Source organism: Scleropages formosus, chromosome 3 (genome assembly GCF_900964775.1).
Source record: "Scleropages formosus chromosome 3, fSclFor1.1, whole genome shotgun sequence".
Taxonomy (NCBI): Eukaryota; Metazoa; Chordata; class Actinopteri; order Osteoglossiformes; family Osteoglossidae; genus Scleropages; species Scleropages formosus.
In genome coordinates, this window is record NC_041808.1 from 11,514,194 (window position 1) to 11,538,396 (window position 24,203).

The 24,203-nt window shown below is 42.7% G+C and overlaps 2 protein-coding genes and 1 pseudogene across 3 annotated transcripts in view; 2 read left to right on the plus strand and 1 right to left on the minus strand.

The window, feature by feature from the left end:
- tesk2 (testis associated actin remodelling kinase 2) overlaps nt 1-7,013 on the minus strand; it is a 29,793-nt gene extending 22,780 nt beyond the window's left edge. The window contains exons 1-2 of the mRNA XM_018753496.2: nt 6,917-7,013; nt 1,039-1,365 (exon numbers count right to left, since the gene is read on the minus strand). Coding sequence (XP_018609012.2) covers nt 1,039-1,266 — 228 coding nt within the window. The 5' untranslated portion in view covers nt 1,267-1,365; nt 6,917-7,013. The remainder of the gene's footprint in view (nt 1-1,038; nt 1,366-6,916) is intronic.
- Nucleotides 7,014-9,990: 2,977 nt separating this feature from the next.
- Nucleotides 9,991-11,726, plus strand: tmem53 (transmembrane protein 53). 2 transcript variants are annotated; one of them, XM_018753356.1, is made up of 4 exons: nt 9,991-10,143; nt 10,233-10,311; nt 10,658-10,761; nt 10,867-11,726. In XM_018753356.1, the coding sequence occupies exons 1-4, from the start codon at nt 10,006-10,008 to the stop codon at nt 11,557-11,559; spliced, it is 1,014 nt and encodes a 337-aa protein (XP_018608872.1). In that variant the 5' UTR covers nt 9,991-10,005; the 3' UTR covers nt 11,560-11,726. The 2 variants fall into 2 exon arrangements, with proteins under 2 accessions (XP_018608872.1, XP_018608873.1); XM_018753357.2 differs by having other exon boundaries at nt 9,991-10,311.
- A 1,187-nt stretch (nt 11,727-12,913) lies between these two features.
- Nucleotides 12,914-18,979, plus strand: LOC114910183 (DNA methyltransferase 1-associated protein 1-like; annotated as a pseudogene).
- The last annotated feature ends 5,224 nt before the right edge of the window (nt 18,980-24,203 follow it).

The window sequence follows — 24,203 nt, forward strand, 5'->3', positions numbered from 1 at the left end:
CATCAAGCTTTCAGCTTCTTACAGCAAAAACCATTAAGCCACTGGGCAGGGAGCCAGTTTAATGGGCAGGCCCGAGTCCTCTGCAGCGCTCCACTGTCTCCACAGCATGCCTAGAGCTTTAAAAGATGATTGATTTGCTCTCTCTATCAAATCCTTTGCATATCAGACAGGCAGAGGTACAGACATTTTAAAGGCAAAAGTCATCCCCTATTGCTCTCTTGATTTGTGTAGCTGCGAATGTTTGCATAAACGAAATACACCGATCACTCATAGCTTTTAGGATTAACTCGTGGAAAGTACTTCCTTTTTACTCAGTAACTACAGCAGAGTGAAACTTTTTTTTTTAAACAAAAATTGAAAGGTTCACAATGACAAAAATATCATCAGTAATGTAACCATACAATCCTCAGAGTGCTGCAGGTTCTGCAAGTCCAAATTCTCTGTTGACTTGTGTATGTTCATACATATCTGTTCAATTTCAAAATTCAACAGAAAAAAAATCACCTGAAAACAGACAAGTCATGCATGCTTGCTTGCTTGCTTAAGTGCTCTGAACCACACTGTTTCCTATTTCAGTTAAGATTGATGTGTAAAAAATAACTTCCCGGTAGATGAACTGTTTGAGCTGATGGGACAGATATGGGCTTCAACACAGTACAATTCACAGACATACAAAGAATATTTAAACCCACTTGCTAAGTGGAATTGGTATATCTGTCTACAGCTGTTGAGAATGCTGTGCTCTAGTAATAAGCTCGAATATAGAAATAATGTATTCAGTAATCAAGTACGCAATATTATTTTAGTCTTTCATCCAAATTTACTTGCAATCCTCCCCCCATTTGTACAGCTGGAATTTTTTTTATAGAGCAATTTAAATAGTGCCCATGCCAAAGTACAATCGCAGGGCCACTTCTGGGCCCTGAAATTACAGCTCTTCTGGTTATAAGAACATTTCGTCAAGTGCCATACCACTGCCATGAATTGTTATTCAAGATGACTGCGCAAACATCTGTAAGCAGGCTGAAGGCCACAGACCTTGTAGACCTCAGAGAAGAAGCCGGAGCCAATCCACTCGCAGATGAAATCATCAAGGCGTGTGAGGCGGGAGAAGGCACTGATGAGCGCCCGGTAGGAAGACGGGCAGACACGGCCCAGCTGGGTGTTCGATGACTCCCCTCCAACCCCACCCCCGCCATCCAGGTGTTCCAGACGCTCAGGCCGGGTGGGAAAGCCAGCGATAGAATTGCGCTTGTTCCGGTCCATCCCAACAGCTTGCTTACTTCTTCACAATGGACTCTGGACGGGAACAGCCAGTTGTCCTTCTACATCTTCGGCATGTGTGTGTGACAATTTTTGACAGACCTGGGGAAAAAAATAAATGTTATTACTCTGACTTATAAACAAATACAAACTAAAAGTATTTGTTTAAATTCTGAAATTCTCCTTAATTCCACAATTCCAGTGTTTCTCTAAGGAACAACAGTTTGTTAATCCATTATTATGATTAAAATTACAGTTTCACAGATATTATCTGCCCATTGCAGACGAGCAAAAAGTTTTTTGACCTTTTCAACATGTCAGAAAAAACAAAGGAGGCCAAACCAATAGCCTATCGGTCGTAACTCAGCTAGCACCAGATGCCATGACAGCAAAAACAGATGGAGGTGGCAGCACGAGGCTCCCTGTAAAGAGTCCATCAGCCAGACTGTGGCGGATAACAAAGAATGCAGGTTGTATTCAGTTACAGAAAACCGAGCAGCTTCCAGACTCAACAATTGCTTCATGCTTCCCAACGTGCATTATGGATGAATGTGGCTGACTTTTCACACAGGACACTGTGCCTGTGACTCTGGTTCTCTACTGATGTTCCAATTCAAGGGCTTCCTGCTACTGCTGCATGTGACTCATACAGGGCATAGTGACCTGGTTACAGCCACACTGTTCCTTCGTGGCCCCTGCACTTTCATTAACAAGCTTTTTATAGAACAGAGCCCCAATTCATCCAGCCTTCATGACATCCTTCCTCTGCTATTCTCGTTCATGCAGCAGCACCATCAGATGAGAGTACAAATTCTGGATCGGAACCTATACAAGCCTGCTGCGTTCCTCAATCTTTATCATGCAAACTTTAACCTGTAGGCACAGAAGCTGAGTGCTGTGACTTTTTAACAAGAAATTATGCTCCCAGTATCAAGGGAAGATAATCTGTTTGGCTCTGTGCCAAATTTATTTCTTCCACATTTGTACTGATTTCAAGATTTTGGTCACTTCTCTACACTTCTTGTGCAACAGACTCATGAAACAGGTTCAATACATACAGAACATATGAGTAACTAGCCAACCATTATTCTTCACATACAATTAATATTAAAGGTTACAAAAATGTTAGCTCTGTAGTTCAAACATTGTCACAAACAAAAGACTGTTGCATGGCACTACAGTCTGCAGTATGCAACTTCACAAAGAAAAAAAGCAAATAAGGTTCGAAAGACAATGTAGAAATGAATGTCAACACTAATGTAAAAACTATCAGATGAAATGTTGATAAGTTAAACTTCAATAAAAAAGTGAACAGAAATACATGTTGCAAAAAAAACCCTCCCCATATACAACACACCATGCCAACTCTTTGATTAGACTTGTTCTGGGAAATTTTGAAGCCCCAGGAAAATCCTTAAAAGGGTATTTTTCATCCACAGTTCATTTTGCCATTGCGCTCTGAAGTCTCCTGTTGCCAAGACTCTGAACGTTGCTATTCCCTGAGCTGGGCGTTTCAAGTACAGAGAGGGTCAATGTATAGCTGGAGGCAGCTACTGTCATAAGCCATTTGTAATCGGGAGTAGCCAAAAGTACAGACTTTTGCAAAACAGATGTCAGCAGTGATGGAGGCGTTACGTGGTTTGTACTATAATTACAGTTTAAAATTCCACTGACTGCTTTGTTCATTTTGTAAACCAACTATAAAGTAAGCTGCACTTTCTTTTTGTTAAGTTCATTGCCCTGACTGGATGTGAAATTGAGGCATACCACTAAAACAACACATAGCTTGGGGAAACCCTGGAAAGGAAATTTCAAGATTACTGAACTCGATCTTGAAAAGTCTGGATAAAAACATACGTACATGAACTTAAACATCTTCATGTCAAGCTTTCATTTACATATACAGTTGAACCTCAAGAATTTGATTATTCGCTTACAGTTTAGTAAGTCATAAATGCATAAAATATATGTATTAATCTATTTTATCATTTACTACCATAAATATACACACAAATTTATTATAAAAAGTTACATTTTGTAAAAAATTTCAGTGCGTTAAAGAACTGTGGACTACGCACTCTCTTTGGGGATGCCCAACATATAAAACATACTGTTGCAGTACAGTGTATTGTTTTACTTTATTTGTGTGTGAAATATGTTGAACAGTATTAAGAGTTAAGGTTTCGGGCACCCAGAGATATTCACGGTTTTTCCCACATTCGCGGTGGTCCCTCGCACCTAATCCCCGCGAATGTTGAGAGCCGACTGATCAGTAATTTAAACGCCTGTCATAAGTAAGTGATTCATAACACCCCCCCCTTCACAAATCGGGATTCTCCAATGTTGCCTTCAGCTGTGGAAAATTAAACACTTCAACTGGCCAGCAGTGGGGGAGAGGGAAAAATGGGGTGAGCTCAAGTTAGAACAGAGGTGTTCCACCTGGCAGCCTTCCAAAGATATCCTCAGCTGCTGAAGGCTGTTCCTTCTACAGGACCCAAATGTTTTGGATGAAGAACAATGATGGACAGCAGATCTTTCACCTTTCACATGCCTTTAGAAAAAAAATACAACTAGAGGATGAAACATGCTTGGCAATTTACTCTGGTTATTTTAGATCTTCACCAAAAACCGGTTTGGAGAGAACCCAAATGCAGCTAAGATATGTGCCAAAATTTTACACTTTTTTGTGAAGATACCAAAACAAGACCCAACACGCACACAGCAACTCTGGATAACACATGTAATTAAAACAATAATATTACTTGGGGTGAACTTTTCTCCTCAGGCATTTATTTTTTGGCTACCAAAACCATGATTAGGTTAGTATATCATAACAATGTGGGAACAGAAGTTCCATAAATGATCTTTCTCCACATACTACACTTGGAGCACAGTATCTGTCATCTACTGCAACATTTTTACTAAGAAGGGAAGGCCACACAACATGAGTTCTCACTTTCCTGTTATACGTACATGCACATCTCCTTAACTCAGACCTGTCAAAGGAAAAATTAAATGTCTCCAAGGCAATGAAAGTTAGCACTCTTGATGGTCACGGGACACTCACCACAAATTGTGAAACAGAAGATGAAGATAGTCAAAAATGCTGATGTGTCTTATAAGATTAATGTGAAAAACGGAACATCATATCACAGCCAAAACTATTTAAAAAAATAAAAGTGGCGGAGTCACGAGTCCTGCTGTTTTGTAATATTACTTTGCGGAGGAATGCACAATGTTGAATGCAAAACAAGCGCTATCAAAAAGAAAGATTGGCTCCTGCAAACAAATGGCAAAGGCCTGAGAGCTCTTGCCCCAATTCCTTCCTGGTCCTCCACTGTGGCTATTTCTAGCACGGAGCTGTTTTGGCCTTCCTGCCAGAACTCAGGGATCGAGCTCTACACAGCAGGTAAATGCAACCTGCTGGACATAGATCATGGCCATCTGGTGTGCTGCAGGTACTGTATAACTCAAATACCAGTATGGCTAAAAACCTTACATAAAGGGTAAACAATTCTTTGTCTTAGGAAATCACAGAAGCCAAGAGGGTAGCTATGCATTCCCTTCATTACTGAAAGAGGCTGGTTATCTGCAATTCAAAGAACAGGCAGTCGAGATGGTTTTGTGCAAAGAACATCAAAACTGCATGCCTGACATTCCAGAGATTAGAAATAATGACCAGGGCAGACATTCATATTTGAAGTTCAAGGTGCCTTCCCTGAAGAGAAAACATTTTTGCGTGCACCGTCTTGTTCCAGACAAGCACGTGGTTTACACACAGAAAACCCCGCACTGCCATTATCCACAGTTTCGTTCTCAAGAAACGGTTTTTTAAAATAAAGATGCATCCAAATATGTGCCATAACAACAACACAACCACCAAACCATAGTAACGACTGCAGTTCAAGACTGATTACATTCCAGACTGCTAGCTAAAACCACCAGTAGTACAAGTCAATGGCATCTCCACTTACTACATCTGGATCAGGGCTGGGGAACAGTGTTGGGCAACATATTTGATCATCAATCTAAAGGCAGCCCCCACTGATACTGGGAAGCAAATAATGGTACAGCAGAAGAATACCAATCAAATACTAAAGTTCCAAGTAATGTACTGTTTCAAATAAGGCACAAACATTACAAATAGAGGAAAGTCAATTTCTGATGCCCAAGGCCACAAAAACAAATGAATCTTTAAAAGCAACAGGAGAAAATATAGAGCAGAGAGACCTGGATGAGTGTGGGATTCACTGTTCCAGTCTGCAAACAACAATAACAGAAAAGTCTTAACTGGACAAAAGTTCAGTTAAGGAGCTGCAGAAAGTAAAAACATATGGACTGCAGTGTCATCTCTCATCACCTGAGGGAAACCCAAGGTTTAATAGAAGCTTTTGAGAAAATATTGCAACCCATATTAATTCTTACATCTTCAGCTTTAAGACTGTTGTGAATCTACACCGTCTAGCAAAAAACACACAAACCCAGTGTTTACCTTTACGGGAGGAAAAAAAAGTAGGGGGGGGGGGGGAATCTACAAAGCCCATGCATCCCAGGAAAATCTTTTAAGAAAATATGTGACTCATAAAGCCATGTTGCAAGGTGTCTCAATAATGTGTTGTCAGATTTTAGGGCAGGTACCTCGTTCCAGGGTACTACTGGGAATTGAACCTATGACCTTTGAGTCCAAAAGGCAGTAGCTCTAACCACTATGCTACCAGCTAGCCTGTTTTGCTAGAAGTTTATACATTTACCCTGAATTGATACAGTGGCCTTAAACAAAAGTTCCAGATAAATAAAGGGTTACAGTAATAGCAGAGTTGTATTTAGAAAACAAAAAAGCAAGCGCGTCATTTTATGCCGAAGCGAAGGTGTGTCCTGGTAAGAGACGGCACTGAGAACTGACCCTGGATCAGTTTCACGGTAACTGTGACGGCTGTAATGGGTACAACTGGAGGATGCTGCAGGTCCTGTATCAGTTACCAAGAGTAACAAACGGAGCCTTTCCATAAAACATTATATATTAAAACTCTGATACATACTTTCTAAAAGGAGGGTCTAAGGAGGAAATAGTTTGTAACATGAACGAATTCACATTTTTAACCGGAGCACTAGAACTTTCCGAATCGCCGAACACACGACACGGCGCAATCTCGTCAGCTACTAGTAACTAGTAGTAGTTTTTATTTATTTATTTATTATTTATTTATTTTTTTTCAACAAAAACACTGTGACTGAAAAACATTCCGGCAACACGAATTAAGTGCCTAAATACGAAAAGCCAAGTTCGGTAGTGTTACAAAAAAAACGTGTAAAAAAACAGGCAAAATATTGTTGGCTGGCCCAGCTATGTATCGGGAATTCAAATCGTCCAGTTCACACAACTTACGCCCATCATCAGGACAGCTTTCAACGAGTCGCCTGCTGACATTTTAGCTACAAAACCTTTCGTTTAAAATCTTAACAAAACACGACGTCGCGACCGACGCATTCATCATGACATGTCCAACACGGACTTAGTTACTACCCGCCTTTTTTTCTGTCCTTCTTGGGAAACTACCCTGCGCAGAGCTGTGCGATTTCCCACAAAAACTCTCATTTTCACTTCGGTGTTAAAGCATTAATGTTCAACTAAAACACTGAGACGTTCCCGTACCGTCCATCTCCGTCCGCTTCGCCATTCCGCTGGTCGGGCAAAAACGTCGCGTCCAGCCTCCTTCTCCAAACATTTGCCTCTCCCAAGGGAGCGGGCTCACAGCCTGTCCCGCCTTTGACTCTGCTCGTGATTGGCAGCCAGTATAACCAATCAAGTAAGCACAAACGTCAGCGCACAGACATATTGCCAAATGAGGTTGAAGAGGCCCATATGAGTGACACTAATGTAAACGAATCACAGATCTGCTTTACACCATCGCTGACTTAGACAACGAAAACATTGTTTATTATTGTAAGGATTTCACCAGTCTGTCATTATCCTCATGTCTGTCCCGGTATGAATTATTCTGTGTATCAGTTAATAAAAGATAAAGCATCTAATATTACTTTGTTCTCTGCCATACCAACGTTTTCCTCATGTGGATTATAATAAAACATCACAAATTATATCATCTAAAAAAATGCTTAGACATACAGATTACTAAATGGACACAATTTTAGTTTTTTCACTGCTATATATAGTAGTACAATTATAAATACTTTTACATCTAGGAATGTTTGCAAACTATAGCGAAAACTATAGCACTGTGTCACTTAATAGCTACGACAATAATTATACACTTCATATAACTGAAATTCAGGTTTTGATTAAAAAAGTAATCGGTTAATACAGAGATTCTGATCCATAGGCAGATGCGTTATCCATCATGCCAGTGGCCTGATTCACCCACTTTTGGTAGCTGTTTGTCCTAGGCAGGGTTGTGGTGGTCCAGAACGCATCCTAGAATCTTTGGGTGCAATGCTGTTGGGTAGATTTTGGATGGGGTTCCAGTCCATCACAGAGTAACCACACACACACTCACCTATACACAATGTGAGCAATTTAGTGGTGTCAGTTCACTTGAACTGCATCACCTTGTACATGGGAGGAACCCCACCAAGGCACTGAGAGAACATGCAAACTCTACACAGGCTTAGCTGGATTTGAACCTACGTCCGATCGGCCTAGGTGCAATGAGGCAGGGCCACGTTCTTTTGCAACATTTCATGCACTGGACAAAATACGCAATTTGAATAGTGAGGTAAGAATCTATCTTTCAGTCTGTTTAATTTTATGCTAATATGAAATATAACATACAGTATAGGGACAGCTGGTAACATAGTGGTTAGTGCTGCTGCCTTTGGACCCAAAAGTTGCAGATTTGAATCCCATCTCCAGCCATAGTACCTTTAAACAAGGAACTTACCTTAAATTTGTGTGAGTGAAATAACCTAGTTGTACAGATGGCTAAACAGTTGTAAGTAGCTTAACATTGTAAGTTATTTTGAAGGAAAGCATCAGCTCACTGAATAAATGGAATGTCACTGGGTTCATCATTTGATTACTAAGGGTGAGATAAAGCAGTTCTAGGTCGAGCAGCTGATATCACAGGTCAAAGTTATAATAGAACACCATATCTAGCTTACCATGCAAAACTTTCTAAACTTTACTGCTACCTAATAAAACTTATTAAACAGACACTACTTGAGACATTCACCCCTTGTGAGACAAAAAATACTCTAATGATAACATTTTTGATTTGGCTCAAAGTATTATTTCTTTGAAACATTATGGAGAAAACTAAATTCTTTGAGGTAAATATGCAAGAGCAAGATGGCACTGAAATGATTCTGCCCATTGCTTGTTTACATAAGTGTAAAAAGAATCTACAGAGTCTTTCTTTAAGGGCCTTCTCAGTGGAGTAAAGAGTAGATACAGTATAGTGGCTTTACTTTAATGGATGTGTATAAATATAGTTTACTTTGTATTATGTTGTCACCGAAGTCACGCCCTTTGCACACAACAAACGTTTGTCTTTACTACCACCTACTGTTTAAAAATAAAACGGCATTATTATTACAGTAATAAACACCTGCCCAACTTTCGCGAAAGTTTATGTGTAATACCTATGTGCATACACTTTAAAGACAAGACTTGGGACTTTAAAACCCTTAAGCTCTAAGAATGTTAGAAGAAAAACCGTAAAATGGTGTTTAGATGAGTGAATGATCTGTCATGCTTATGATGAGAGATTTTAATGATAATATAATGCATTTAAATAGTGTAATGATTGTGTCTGGATATGTTTTTGTGTCTTTATGATTTTTAATTTGAGTATTTGTATTCTTATGGTATTAAAGTTTGATTAAAAAAACTGGATCAAATGCAGTTTCTTTCTTTCTTTCTTTCTCTTTGACAGCATCTGTACGTCCTTCTTTGCGCACGCAAATGCAGGTGAACTTCGTCTGAAATGAGTTTAACAGCAGGGTTTATGCTATACGAGTCTACAACCATATTTTCATGCATTCTTATTATGACTGAGCGGGGTTGCAAAGTTGTAACAAGGACAGTTTTAACCATAATTTTACTTGGAAAACATAAAATATCATCTCTGTGGACTGCATTGGCATTATAATGTTTATTCCGTACAGACTTTATCTTCTCTTAACAGGAATGTGAGCTTGAGTTAATCAAAGCTCACCGCTAAATTAATTTGTAATAATAATACAAATTAACGAATGAAAAACTGCGAATCAGTGATAATTTAAATTCCTAGGACCTTTCCTGTTGGTCACACTTCACTTGTAGTCCAATTTTTAGGCGTGACAGAAAAATAACCATTTTTTTAAATTTTCATTCCTGTGGACTTTTTTTTTTGACACAGCTGTATTTCTGTTATATATACATGTTAAAACACTTGTTTCATTTCAGTGCCTGGAGCAGCTATAGCTGTATCAGTCAAGATAAACAACAAACACTTTTCAATGAGAGCAGATTAAGTTTTAAAAAAGTATATTAGTTTAAAACTTTTTTTGGCTAAGAAATAACTAAGGAAAACTATAAAAAGAAAAAAACACATAAAAATGATGATACATCTTACTAAAAACTGTTGGGAATGTATTTATATTTGCTTATATTGTTAATCGATTCAATTAACTGTTGATTATTCATAAAAAGATCATTGTTGCTACCGGAAGTTGCACCGGAAGTGCTCCCGGAAGTAGATCCCTTCTCTATCCAATCGATCAAAAATGCGAAATGGAGGCGCAATGGGACGATGGGTTCACCATATCGCACTATCTGTCGCACTTCCTGTCAAATTCTTTGGGAAAAATAGTCTCCCGTTTCCGAGTGACTGTTTCACCGGAAGTGTACCGCATCCCTTCTGTCCACTTCATTCTACACTGGTAACTGGTCATTAGTAAACAAACCTGTACCCTGTGAGACACAGAGCACGCGATCAGTCCGTCAGTTGACAGCAAGTGTTTATTTTCAGGAAAGTGTTTTAATCTACGGAAATATGGGGGATGTCTGCCTTGATTACAATGTCGTATTTCCCCAGTCTAGCATTTCTGGTAAGTCGCACGAGTTGCGCGAAAATCACCGATCATATCAGCATGCGTGTAAGCTTTTGAAATAATAATATGGTACATGACATGTAATCGTTAGTGGCCTTTAGCTTTACTGTTCCTTGTACCGAAAACGTTACAAAAGACGTATTGGTAAGCGTATTTGTAGACAGTGACTGAATGTGTGGTTTTTTTTTAATAATAGTAGTACTTAACAATACACTGCTGGTATCAATTGTATAGTTTTATATTTGTTATAAGCTTGTAGAAAATACGTGTATGAAAAGGACGCACCCTGATCTACGTGTGATTTCTTTTTTTAAATTTTTTTTATTCCCCCTTTCTTTTCCAGAGAAGCACTGGAAGGGATCTCAAGGACCAGTTGTCATTTTACTGGGTTGGGCTGGGTGTAAGGATAGACATCTGGTGAAGTATAGCTCTATATACAATGAGCAGGTCTGAGTACAGCATTTTTTTTGGGTGTTACCACGTTGATATACTGTACATTGTTTACCAGTGTGAGTAACTGATCTTCTTTCTCCTTTTTCTCAAACCACACAGGGTTGCATTACGTTTCGCTACACGGCGCCCCTGAGATCGGTGTTTATCTCCGAATCTTTGGGATATAGGGAGCTGCGCACTACTGCCAATAAACTGCTTGAACTGCTGTATGAATATGAGGTGGAGAACAACCCCATATTCTTCCATGTGTTCAGCAATGGTGGGTTTATGCTGTACCGGTACATGGTGGAACTTCTGCGTAGTGATGCTCAGTTCCGCACCCTCAGGGTTGTCGGTGCCGTGATGGACAGTGGCCCAGGTAACCGGAACTTAAAAGGTGCGTTGCGGGCGATTGTTGCATCCCTGGGACCCAAGTCCAATGCAGCATTGGTCTACATCCTCCTGGTATTGTTTGCTTGCATGGTGGTCCTCCTGAGGATCATCTTGTACCCGCTGACCAGGTACATCCACAAGAACCACTACGATGCCATGCGAGAACATCCTGCAACCTGGCCTCAGCTGTATCTTTACTCAAGGGCGGACAACATCATCCAACATGAGGATGTGGAGCAGATGGTGAAGGCTGTGCAGGAGAAGGGTATCTCTGTGGAGAGCTTTGCTTTTGATACTTCTGCTCATGTGTGTCTTTTTCGAGACTTTCCGGAGGAGTACCCGCGTCGATGTCTGGCTTTTCTTGGCAACTGCATGAGAGAAGAGACTAGACCAAAAAAGCGTCTCTCTGTGCCATCTTAAAGTTACACAGTGGCAGATATGGGGTCCAAAAGCCAAACATTGTAATTCACTGTAATGTTTTGATATATGAATGTACTACTGAACCCTGTGCCTTGGAAATGTTTCTGGGTAATGGTTAAACGTGACACATAATGTAAATGTTGATAAATGCCTAAATAGTCATTGTAAAATGAACTTTTACTGTACTTGAAATTGTATTCTTTAGAAAATTAAGTGTTCATTTAATTTACAGAAGTTTCACAGGATTTCTGTTTGTCCTGTGTCTTTAGAAATAAACAATTTATTTGTGACTTTGTTTGTGGTGTACATCTTAGTTATGAACTGCTGTATATCTACACCTTTCATAAAATTCTGGATTATAGGAAATGAAATATGCCGTGTTAAAATTAAATTGTAAGTAATATGATGCATTCAGGTAGTGAATTAAAGTAAAATCGGTTTAACCAATTTAGCTGAATAGAATCGTTTGTTGAAGAGAGAGGCTGGGGTTAGTGACGTCACTTTGCGCGACGGAGTGAATTGTAGTTTAATAACGAACGTAGCTTTAAAACTACACTTGCATCGCTGCCTCGTTGCGAACGGGTACATGGTAGAATATCTACTTTAATTCGTTAATCTAGCGATCGTCATTTACGCATATTTATATTAAATTCTGGTTGATACCCGATGTTAATAGCCATAGAGACTTCAGACTTAGCGGGTCGTTGGAAAGTGATCCTGATTTGAAATGGTCTCGGACCTACACTCAGTTCGAATTACTGACTCACAACTGATTCCTTATTCAATCAAAGTGGATCTGTGTTAAGGATTTTTTAAAGCCACGCACTTCCCTTCCCATCACGTTATCCTTTCACTTGTTCTTACTGTGAAAATGAACCTAAGTCTGTATGAATTCTGTTCCTGTGACCTGTCACTTATCCAACTATTTGTTCCAGTTGTCTCGTTATATAGTAGTTGTTTATGAAATTCTTTATAAATCTAGTTTTACCTTGTCTGACCAATTTTAATAAAAGCAACATAGTTTTAAACCCAGTATTTTATGCTACATCATGCTACAATCCATTATGGGCTTCAGTGCTTAAAAGAACCTGAACTAAGTCAATTTAATTTTTTAATGGCAACAGCAGCGACATGCAAAATATGGTAACAACACAGAAAAATGAATGTAATTTGTTTTTTTTGGATGGCTCTTTCTCGTGACATTCCCGATGGCAATGGGTGCAGATGCCAGAGTTGGGATTTGGGTGGAGGTTAAAGTGATGTTAAGCCAATGAGGACATCATTGACCCCGTTAAGAGTCACAGTAACAGTTGTAACAGTATAATAACGGAAAGCTAAACATGCGCTCACCAAAATGCATGAGAAGCTGTTACAACAGGTACTGAAGCCTCCAAAAAGAAAACAAAATAAAATATTATAAGGCCAGCATGTTAAATAGTAACTATAAGTATAAACATCCTTTTTATTGAATGTAAACACAAGTTGATGCTATAACAGTAGTATTTATAGGACAGCATATACTATAGTAATTATGATAGTATAGTTTTAAACATTTAGGGACAGCTTGTAGTGTAGTGGTTAGAATTAAAAATCCAGAATTTGCAGGTTCAATCCCCACTTCCAGCTGTGGTACCCTTGAGCAAGGTACTTACCCTAAATTGCTCTAGTAAAATTACCCAGCTGTATAAATGGGTAAATAATTGTGAGCTTAACACTGTACATCACTTTGGAGAAAAACATCAGCTAAATGAAGAAATGGAAATGTGAAGCAGTGATATGATTGATAGAACCAAATAATGTGACAGTGGTATCCCTTCAAACTTCAGTTCCGTAGGCTGTGCAGACTAGCTTTTGATTGTTTTTTTTTGTAAACATGACATGTTTTAGAAAATGATTTTTTCTGTTCCCCTACATTAAAGTAATACATCCCGTTTTTGGTCACAACACAGAGCGGAACAAGGGGAAATGCAATGTATCCGAGCGTCTTTTGACAGCGTATATGGTCACAGTGGGCTGAAAGAATGGGACATGCTCTGAAAAGGGCACCCGATATCTGTTACGAGTGATGTACAAGGAGCCGAAAGTGTTTCAGACATCTGGCACAAGCAAGGCCAAGATAGATCAGCAAATGGATAACTGTCCAGGAGAATTGCCATCGCTTTGCTCCAGGAAAAAACATTGGAGGCCAACTTTTCAGTTGTGCCTGCCAGGCAAAGAGATGTCTTCCATTAGCCACAGTGTTTATAGAGCAAAGGTGGATTGTAAATAGTTACCTTTCCCCTGTCTCAGACATTAATGTATCCTCTGGACAGGCGAAGCTAGCCTTTACCTTTCTCCGCGGGCAGCATTTGCGTGGGCACCAGTGCTTCAAATTGGTTGGGCCCCGAAAGGAGAGATTTCTATCGAATGTCTCTTGACTGTCATATTTGACATTTGGGAGCGAGTCGTTGGCATTTGTCTCTCCAGAAAGCTGGCCCTGGTACTTCATATATCATTTAGAGCCACTTGCAAGAAAAGGAGAAGGGGGAGTGTATGGATTTGCTGAGGCAGATGCTCATCGCTCAGCGGAGTGTGTGCTGATCGGCCGTATGTCTCCGAGTCGCACCGCAGTGGCAGAAGAAAGAAAACAATTGCCCAGGTGGCCTGGTTTAAACCCAACTGACCCTGCTTGGAGGTTTAGAGTTACAAACAACCTTTTTTAGTTCTTATAGGAAAAGAAAAAACACACACAGGTACCAAATGATGTTAGATGCATTGTTTCAGATGTTTTTTAACTTGTATCTCAAGCCAGGCTCCTTAGCACCCCTCAAGCTTTTTACTCCCCTTTTTGCTGCCCAACACATCCACTCCCTTATATTCCCCATGAGTCCCTACCGCGGTTGAACACTTTATTCCATTTTACCCACAATTCAACTATTCACAATAAATCGTTTTCCCGCTCAAACTTTCAGTAACGCAGGTCTTTGCAATATGTTAAAATGAGCCATGGTTATCTCTAGAGAGACTTCATCCATATTGTTTTTCTCTTGACAATAAAACACGAAATACGAATAACGTACTTATTTGACAAGTCGACTGATTTGTGTGAATGATATGGAGAAAATGGATGGAAGAAAGTGGATGGAAACTATGTGGTTTTTGATTTTGTTAAAATCATTTATGTTAGTGTAAAACTAAAGATTAATATTTGCACGGTTTTAGCCGGACTGAAAATTCTGATCAAGTACCTTTTTTACCTCTGGGCTCATTCTGGCAGCTTTCGTTTTGTGTGTTCCCTGTGTTGAAAGCAAGCAGAGGTTGGCAGAGAAAGAACCCGCAGCAGAGCTGCATGGACCTCAACCTGTGACCAATAGCTGCCAGTTCAGGCTTTGCAGCATGTTCGCTTATCCTCGTTCGTCTTCCTCATTTAGAAAGAGGCCGCAAAGTCTACGGAAACGGTAGCGTTCAAGCGACCGGAGAGAATGCATCAAGAGGTCTGCTCCCTGCTGTGCTTAGATTAGCTGTGAGTCCTATTGACAGTGTGTACTGCAGTTATGTGTTATGTGGCAGTGACACTTTGCTGTACCACGATGGCACGGATGGAAGGATGTCTGTGCAGCAAAACCAGGATTTCCACTAAAAAGGGGTTTAGTCTCTGTGTTGCTTTGACTTTCTTATATTCTTATTTTTGCTTCATTTTTATTTCTCTATTTCACTGTCTGCAGGACAGTTTCATTCCAAGCAACTTTTCATTTTTACACATTATACATCTGGATGTTTTACTCACACAAGGGGCGCAGTGGGTTGGACCGGCTCGTGCTCTCCAGTGGGTCTGGAGTTCGAGTCTCGCTTGGGGTGCCTTGTGACGGACTGGCGTCCCGTCCTGGGTGTGTCCCCTCCCCCTCTGGCCTTATGCCCTGAGTTGCCAGGTAGGCTCCGGTTCCCTGCAACCCCGTCTGGGACAAGCGGTTCTGAAAGTGTGTGTGTTTTACTCGCACACTTTGGGCATAGTGGGCTGTGTGACTGTACGTCAGTTTGTTCCCCAGCTCAGTGTATGGGGTTTGTGTGTTTCTCCCCTGTTCACATGGGTTTCTTCCCGTGTTGCTCCAGTTTTCTCCTGCAGTCTAAAGGTAGGGGTTTCAGGTGAACTAATGACTCTCATATGCCTTTGGCGGTTAAGTGTTAATAAATGTGCGTGCAATTGTCTTGCGATGGACTGGTGTCCCATCCTGAGTGTGCCTTGCACCACACCCTTTACTTCTGGGATAGACTCCAGATCACCATAACCCTGCATTTGCTATTTCTGATAATGTATGAATGGATGGATGATTGAATTCATATTATATTCCTGCTAAAGCAACCACTCTAAGAGCCTCCTGGGTTTTGAACAGACATTTTGGATTCCTTATCCTTAACCACTTTGACACGCAGTTATGTTTGGGAGGTTAGCTCAGACAGCTTTTTTTTTTGTTTTTGAGGGACACCTCCTCAATGCCTACTGACCCTTAGGTATCTAAGCTAGATTGCAAGAATGTTTTTACCGACCCTGTGCGATGCAATGGCACCACCTTTCATGCAGGGGGTTGACACTCTCTTCTGCTCTTCTTTGCCAGTAACTACTGACCGGTTCAGGAACTCAGTTGCAGCACCACCTGTATTTCTACCATTACAACTAGGCTTAATTTACCAGGCTGTGAAAAGAACAGGGCTGACTTGACAGTGCAGGTTTCATTGGGGTGGTTAGAGCTGTTGCCTTTAGACCTGAAAGAGTAGAGGTTCAAATCTCACCTCTAGCTTTAGTACCCTTGAGCAAGGTCCTTACCTTGAACTACTCCAGTAAAATTACTGAGCTGTCTAAATGGGTAAATAAGTGTAGTTAGATTAAAACTGTAAGTTGCTTTGGAGAGAAGTGTCAGCTAAATTAATAAATGTAGCATTGTAGTCATTTCAGCATCCTTCTGTTTCCAAACAGACCCCACGGTGTTCATGCAGTGGCGAGAGGACCTTAATTTGATATTCAGGTCTTAGATGAATGGTTGGTGTGAATGACTGCTGGGGAGCTGTGAAAGTTACTCTTCTATTAATTACTTTCTAAGCTAAATGAGCAGCCAAAGGTTTCTGTAAATTCTTACTTTTTCACTCTGCAGGTTCTGCTGGACTTGGAGCAGAAGTAGCAGATGTACCATTGTGATGACAGCTGGACCAAAGCCACAACGGATCACCTGTTTGACCTCTGTTAGTCATAGTCCACAACCGCTGTGACCAGCAGCAGCACCGAGGGGGTTGGGGAGAAGGGAGATGTGGCTGTTGTCCTCAAGCACAGACTAGTCTTCCCGTCCCATGTGCTCAGAAAGATTCCATGGAGGACGTGAAAGAGAGCTTCTACAATGTCTGTGCTCGACTGGACAAAGCCCTCACCGTGGCGGATGGGAGCAAGTCCAGGATCACGGAACACGAGAAGCGGAGCAAGGACCAGCTGGAGAGACTGTTTGACCGCAGGCCTGAGCAGGTGTGCCCTTTTCCCTGCCGTCCTGGCCCTTTCCTTCCTGTCTGATAGCAGCACAAGGACAGGCCTATTCCCACCCCACCAGCTGACTCTGGAAGTAGCTGTTGGAAAAATAACACCGGGCTCCTGACACATTTATTTCACCGTCACTTCTTTATCGGTGGTAAACAGCATGCATTTAGAAACAGCGTTTACTACCCTTTTATTTCTTCCTATATCTCCACTGTACTGTTTTCAGGCACTTATTCCGAAAGGTAAATTAACCACAATTTAGAGTTTTGCAGGCTTTGCTTTGTTTGCCTCTCTTTTTTTCTTTTTTTCTCCTTTTTCCACTTTTTCAAAATACTTGCCCGATGGCATAAAATTCATCCTTGCTGCCCCATCAGGCCTGCAGAACACTGGGGTTTTTTTTTAAAAGGGTCGTCACACGACCAGTTTAAAGTGGGTTTCCAGAGCTTCCATAATTAGACTATTGATGGGTTAAATGTACTATAAATGAGAACCTGTTAAAGGGTTTTGTCAGCCTTATGTGAGATAAGCGAATCTGGAGTCGGGTTCGCGGGGGTCCTGCTGCTTCACCTCAAGAGGGCAGTCTTAGTCTGCGATGCTCAACCGCTGCGCCGCCCGTCTGCCATCGACAGCCATGTGCAGTCTAGTGTCACTAAAGCGAGGTGGTCTTCCTCTGGGACTTGGAGAGCTTTGTGAGCCTGCTTGTTGTCTTTCTGTATGTTTGTGCCACTGCTGACTCGAACCTCAGGCCCTGGCAGCCGTGGAGGTGGGGACAGGAATAGAAGAGCCCGTGTCAGTTGACTGCAGAGACGGAAGACTTTTCATTGTGTCAGTCCTTGTACCCTCACTGCCTCCATCAGCATTTTACCACCTGTCTCAGCTCAGTGGCTCCGCTGTGATGGAACTGACATATATAACTCCAAGCTGAAGCCTTGTCTTTCCTAATTTATTGCATACTTTTGAAATGCCTATTGTTAAATATCAGTGTCAGTCTGATAATTATTTAACCGTAAAAGCGAGGGACCGGCTTGACGAAAATTATAAAATATTTGTAGTAATGCCAAAATGCCGGTTCATTTTTAAATGACCGGGCATGTTTTGTATGAACAGAATTTATTTTTAAAATCCCAGGAAACAATCACACCATAGTAAGCTTCTGGGCATATGACACACACCTGATTTTATAACTGTCTCTTTTTTTTTTTTTTTTTTAAATATATCGGTGTCTTCCAGGGAACATCTTGGCGAACTGTTTATTGCTGTGTGACATCCAGTAAGCAGCACTGTTCACTCATCGTTAAACCGGTGTCCGGTGTAGGTATGATGCTGGCACTGCGGGTTTCTCTGTTGAGGTTCTTCCAGGAGTCCAAGACGCCTCCAAATGAGGGTGTAAGATCAGTCCATAGTGGTAAAACTGAACTTGAAACTGAGATGTCAATAGGTCAGAGGTAAATAGGTTGACTGGGCAGTTTCTCCTGACTCAAGTTCCTAATCATGGTAGCAGTAACAGTATAGGAGGGGTCTGTCCAGGTTTGTCGTCTTCTAGTTCATCTCAAAGGGCCTTTAATACAGCACTAAGCTGGTACTTATTTTTTTAGGTCTTAAATCTTTGATTATAGTTTTTCACCATGATGGCTATTCTTGTGACTTTGGATTGGAGCTGCATATCTGTGAGCTTGAGGGCTGCGATCGAACAGGGCGTAGAGCGCGACCGCGTCCTACTCTGCCTGCGGTTGGGTTGATTCCCCTTCTCGCCTGCAGGTGGTGGAGCAGGCGTACCCGATCCAGGAGCTGTGTGGTATTGAAAGCCGCAAGAAGGAACACGAGCTGAAGGTGCAAGACGTGCAGAGGCTCATCATGGCTGGCGAAAGCAGCAGGGAGATGCCCTGGACTGACTAGAGGGTCACCAAGAGGAGGCTGTCATAGGGTAGCGAGGCGTAGAGGCTGGTGAGCCACCATCCACTCCCCGCTCCCAGCAGAGGCAGCTGTAGTATATTACTGTATTGGTGAAGTCTTTACCTCATGTGGGTGAGGTCCATGTCATGGGTGAGTCCTATGGGGCATGGATTTATAACCAAATGGTTCAAGGCCAAGGGGTGGTCCTCTCTGTTGTACCCTTGTGTAAGGTATTTAATGTGGATTACTTCAATTGCATAAAGGAGAAAAGTAAACAACCACAAGAACAGCTTTAACAGAGTTTTAGATATTTAGATGTGTCGACAATGGTCCTACTACATTATTATACACACACACACACACACATATTTTCAGAACCGCTTGTCCCATATGGGGTCGCAGGGAACCGGAGCCTAACCCGGCAACTCAGGGCGTAAGGCCGGAGAGGGAGGGGACGCACCCGGGACGGGACGCCAGTCCACCGCAAGGCACCCCAAGCAGGACTCGAACCCCAGACCCACTGGAGAGCAGGACCCGGTCCAACCCACTGCGCCCCCCCCAACCATTATTATACATTATTGTCAATTTACATATACAGTTACAGCCTGAGATACACCAACTCGAGCTATATTTGACTTTACAGGAAGTTTCAGTTCAACCCATACTTTGGCTTGCAAGGCATTTCTGCACATTTACAAGGATGGGATTTGGATTTTGTGTGTCTTGCAGCAGTTGAGCAATGCAAGATACAATATTTACATTTAATCATTTCGTCGGCATCTGTCTTGAAATTGACATACAGTGATTATTATGTAGTGTTTAACTGGCACCTTTATCCAGGGTGACTTATAGCGCTAATCACACAGCACTGATCTCCCTACAATTATTCAATCTACTATACAGCAGAGCAATGTAACACATACACACACTCTCCAACACAACTGGTCATTTTATATTCCCCATTTTCCTTGAAATACATCTTTGGACCGTGGTACGAAACCCACATGAACATAGGGAGAGCATGCAAAGTGTGTAGACTGAACAGGGATTGAACCCATGTCCAGCCGTGTAGTCCATTTGCATTGTGTTCATTGATTTCTTTTCTCTTTCTTATTCTGTTGCTGCATTAAAGGTTGAATGATCCATAAACACTGAGTATCATATGTATGTTTTCTTTGCTAGTGTTAAGTGTATGGCATGTGACGCCAACAAAAGAACTGAATGAACGTACGAAGGCAGCCATACAGTGTTACAGAGTAATCAATGAAGGAAAACTGCCTTGTAATAATTCATTATGATAATTAATGCTAACTGTTGAAGCAGTTGTGCCCATTTTGATGGCATTTGGCGATATTTTTGTATAAATGGATGTCGATTTTATAGCTTAGGAATACATTTTATAGCGTGGAATTAGGGAGAATTTTGTCATAACTTAAAGCAAGCAGTGCAGAAATTCCAATGTTATCGAACAAAAATGAGCTTTCAGCTGCAGCATAAATCACATATACCAAAATAAGAAACCTCTCCCTGAAGTCCACTTATATAATTCAGAGCTTCATTGTCCACACCTGGTACTCATCCCATCCCCTACTTATATGGGTGACATGGTGGCACAGTGAGTTGTGCTGCTGTCTTATAGTGCCTGGGTGGTGTGAGAGGTTGTGGGTTTGCGACCTGCTCAGTCTCTGTGGAGTTTGCATGTTCTCCCTGTGTCTGTGTGAGTTTCCTCCAGGTGCTTTGGTTTCTTTCCACAGTCCAAAGACATGCTGTTCAGGTTCACCCACAGTGTGAGTGTCACAGAGAGCGTGTTACACCGATGTATGGATGAGTGACCCATTGTAAGAAGTGTATCTAGCAGTGTAAGTCACCTCGGTGAATAAGGTGTGTGGCCTGATAACAAACACTACATAGAGTTCATTGGAAGTTGCTTTGGAGGAAAGCATCTGCTAAATATGTAAATGTAAATCCCCATCCCCTGGTTTAGCTGATACAACGGTTAGAGCTGTGGTGTGGATTTACTTGTGTCACAGGGACCTTTCCAGGAAGAGAAACCCACAAGCATTCAGTCTGCATTTATATCCGGTCATATTTGGAGGAAAAACAAATAATGGATGCCTTGAGCCTTTCTGGAGAAGGTCCTTGTTTGTTAAAGTATTCACTGGGGTATGACCTTTTCTACTGGATATATTTTCTGTTTTTTTTTTTTTTTTTCCACACCTTGACGTATAGGCTGGGAGGAAGTGAACTTCGTTCTACCGTATTTTGAGTCCGGGCTTTCACTGGAATGCAGGTGTCCTTTTCCGAGACAGTTTGTTGTTTCTCGTTTAAACATGATGGCTCTAATTAGAGCCCATGGATCAGCCCAGATCTCCTTGATCCTGTTGCCACACTTTCTCACACACACTCATAATTAGCAGGACCCTGAAGGTAGACCCTCACCTGACACCTCTCCCCATCATTAGAATAATGATGCATGTTCAACGTCTGGATCTTAGCTGCTGCACTGTTTTGATCCAAGTGCACACACTTGTATTGCTCTCTCTCTCTCTCCTTTTGCCTCTGGGGACGAATCGTGCAGAGTGGTGGCGAGTGCCTTTCAGTCTGGTTTGGAGGACTGTTCATTGGTTTGTGCGCCGTACACTGGAAGCTACCTTTGCACGTCCGCACAACCTACTCTCCTCAGTGTTGTCCTCTTAGTTTGGTGTGCACAGGTACGGGACAACAGTGTGAGAAAACAAGGGAGTCTTGTGTGAGGAACCTGACAAGAAGGCCTGCCAAGTGAACAGTGTCATAGCACATGATTCTTAGATTTGGAGCCTCCTCTTGCTTTTCCAGCCAACCTTCTCACTGCTTTCATCCTCTTAGGCTGGAGATGCCCCATGGGGTCCGAGTCATTATCGCTGCTCCTGCAGGATCTGTCAAACTCTGGATAAGGCCCTTTCACTGAGGCTGACCGCCTTTCTTTGAGACAGTGAGGATGAAAGCTCTACTGGAGAATGCCAATGCTACTCCGCCCAGTAGAGCTGAGTATATAGCCAGAATTTGGGTTCACGGAGTAGGATAGGCTGGAGCCGCCACTTTCGGTATCGAGGCTGAGCTTTGACACAGAACACTTCCAGAGTCTACGCAGTCAACGTGTTGTGGCCTGCTCTCATGTTGAATGTCATTACAACATCCAAGGTTAATTTTGCGCTAATGTAATGTAATCCTCTTCTCCCCCTTCGGCAAGCTAACCATAAAGCCTCCTAAGGGGGCAAGTGATCTTACTAGGCGTTCTTTCAAACGTCTCGCCGCCTGGGTTCGCGTGCAACCGATTTCACTCTGTTCGCTTTCCTTTATGTGCCTCAGATGGGAAGAGTCTAATTGGATTTAAATCGCACTCCTCAAAACGCATTACTGCTGAGTCATTGTTTGGAGATGGTCAATATCTAATGGGTATTGCAGGACCAAATACATGAACCCACGCCAAGTTCTGTTCTCACTTTCCTAATAAGATTAAAAGAAGTACTTAGTACTACAACAAGAATGCAATAATCTCCTTACAGTGCACCCATTAAGGTGCTTCATGCACTCTTGCGCCAGTCTCAGTATTGGGCCTCAACTAGCGGGCTTTTAAAGAGTCTCTAAGGTTTCAAGGTCGAGTTTCATCTGCTGGGCTCGGTCGCCCCGTTCTCTAAATTTGTCCATCTGCTTTCGGAGCATGCGGGGCTTTTTGTTTTTCAGCCTTGATTCTCCACGAGGCAGGAAACAGATTGTCCTCCCAGGTAACCCCCGCCTCCTTGGCATTTCCCGGTTCTGTTTATGGCGAACCTGCCGTGCTTTTTTCTGCACACAGGAAGTCCTGGTGAAGTGCCCTCTCACTTGGTTGCCAAACTCATTGGAAAAGGGGTCTCCAGCAGATGTCGCGCTCCTTTCCTCGCCCTGCGCTACATCGTCCAGTCATCCCGTAACCCCTCACTCTCTGCAAAGTGTCGATTGTCCTGTTGGCAGAGTCAGGGCACGGGACCGAAGAGTGACTCGAGAAGATCTGGCTGCGTTTAAAGTGGGGAATTACAAATCAAACCATATATTTGGTTTTGATCAGACCCCAGGCCTACCCCCGACACCATCCTCCTCTTGTTAGTCAGAAGTAGAGAAAGTAGGCGACAGAACAGAAGCCCGGTGTGCACGCATAGCACCGAGTGGGCTTGGTTCAAAGCACCGCCCCCCACCCCTGCCCCTCGCAGACGCCTTCAAACGAGTACCTCCCACTCGGCTGCTGTCGCGTCTGGTGAGCAGTGGGTCCCTGACAGGCTGTCAAATTAGATGTACAAAACAGGGCTCGCGTCGCCGTGGCGTCAGTGTGGGATCCCTGCGCTCGGGCCAGTGTGCGCGTGCATGTGTGTCGGGGGATGTTTAATCTCACGGGTTCAGAGCTGGGGGCGGGGCGGGATCTGAGAAAGCGGGGCTGTGCTAATGAGGGGGACTGAGCCAGGGAATCTGACAGCTTTCCTGAGGAGGGCTCACGCAGTTCCGCGGAGGCCCCGGATATCAACCGGGGGGCCCTTTGATGCAAGCACTGGCGTCATCGCCTGGGCCTCTGCTTGAAAGGCTCCCCCTCAGTGCTGACTTGTTTTATTTTTACTGAAACCCTTTCTCTTGGACTTTTTCCTGTTTCTCCTTTCTTTCTTCACCAGCTGTCGCTTGGGCTTCAACAAAATGATGTTGTTTACGGCGTTCAGTTTGCGCGAAAAAGGCCGCAGAAACAAGTTTTGACTTGATTTCCTGTGTGTTTGAACACAAGCTTGGGGCAGGTGGTGCAGCTCCGCTCGCGAAGCCCGTCCTTGCGTACGTTGCCCTCGGCTGCGGCGTGCTGGCCCCCGCGCACTCGCTTGCCGTCCCGCGTTAGTCGGAGGAGTTGCCATCAAAGGGCCACCGTCGTGCTTTAAGTCCTAATACCTCCCTGTGCTGAGGAGGTTTTTCAAGTGGGAATCTGAGGTCTCAGCAGAGCGTTCCTTATCTGAAGATTCTGCCTTTAAAGCGGCCGGTGGCGGGCGGCCCACAGGTCCTCCGGCTGGGGCGAGGCCGCCACGGCTTGTGCCAAATCCTCGTCTCGTCGCCGAGCGGCACAAAGGCGAGATGAAAGCGACCCTTGGTCCCTCTCTCCGGTCCCCTATGCGCGTTTTGTGTCGCTTTGCCTCGCTTGCTTCTGCAGAGCAGGCAGAGGGGATTAGCTCCATCCAGGCGCCCGCGTGATTCGACCGGGCAATTAAAA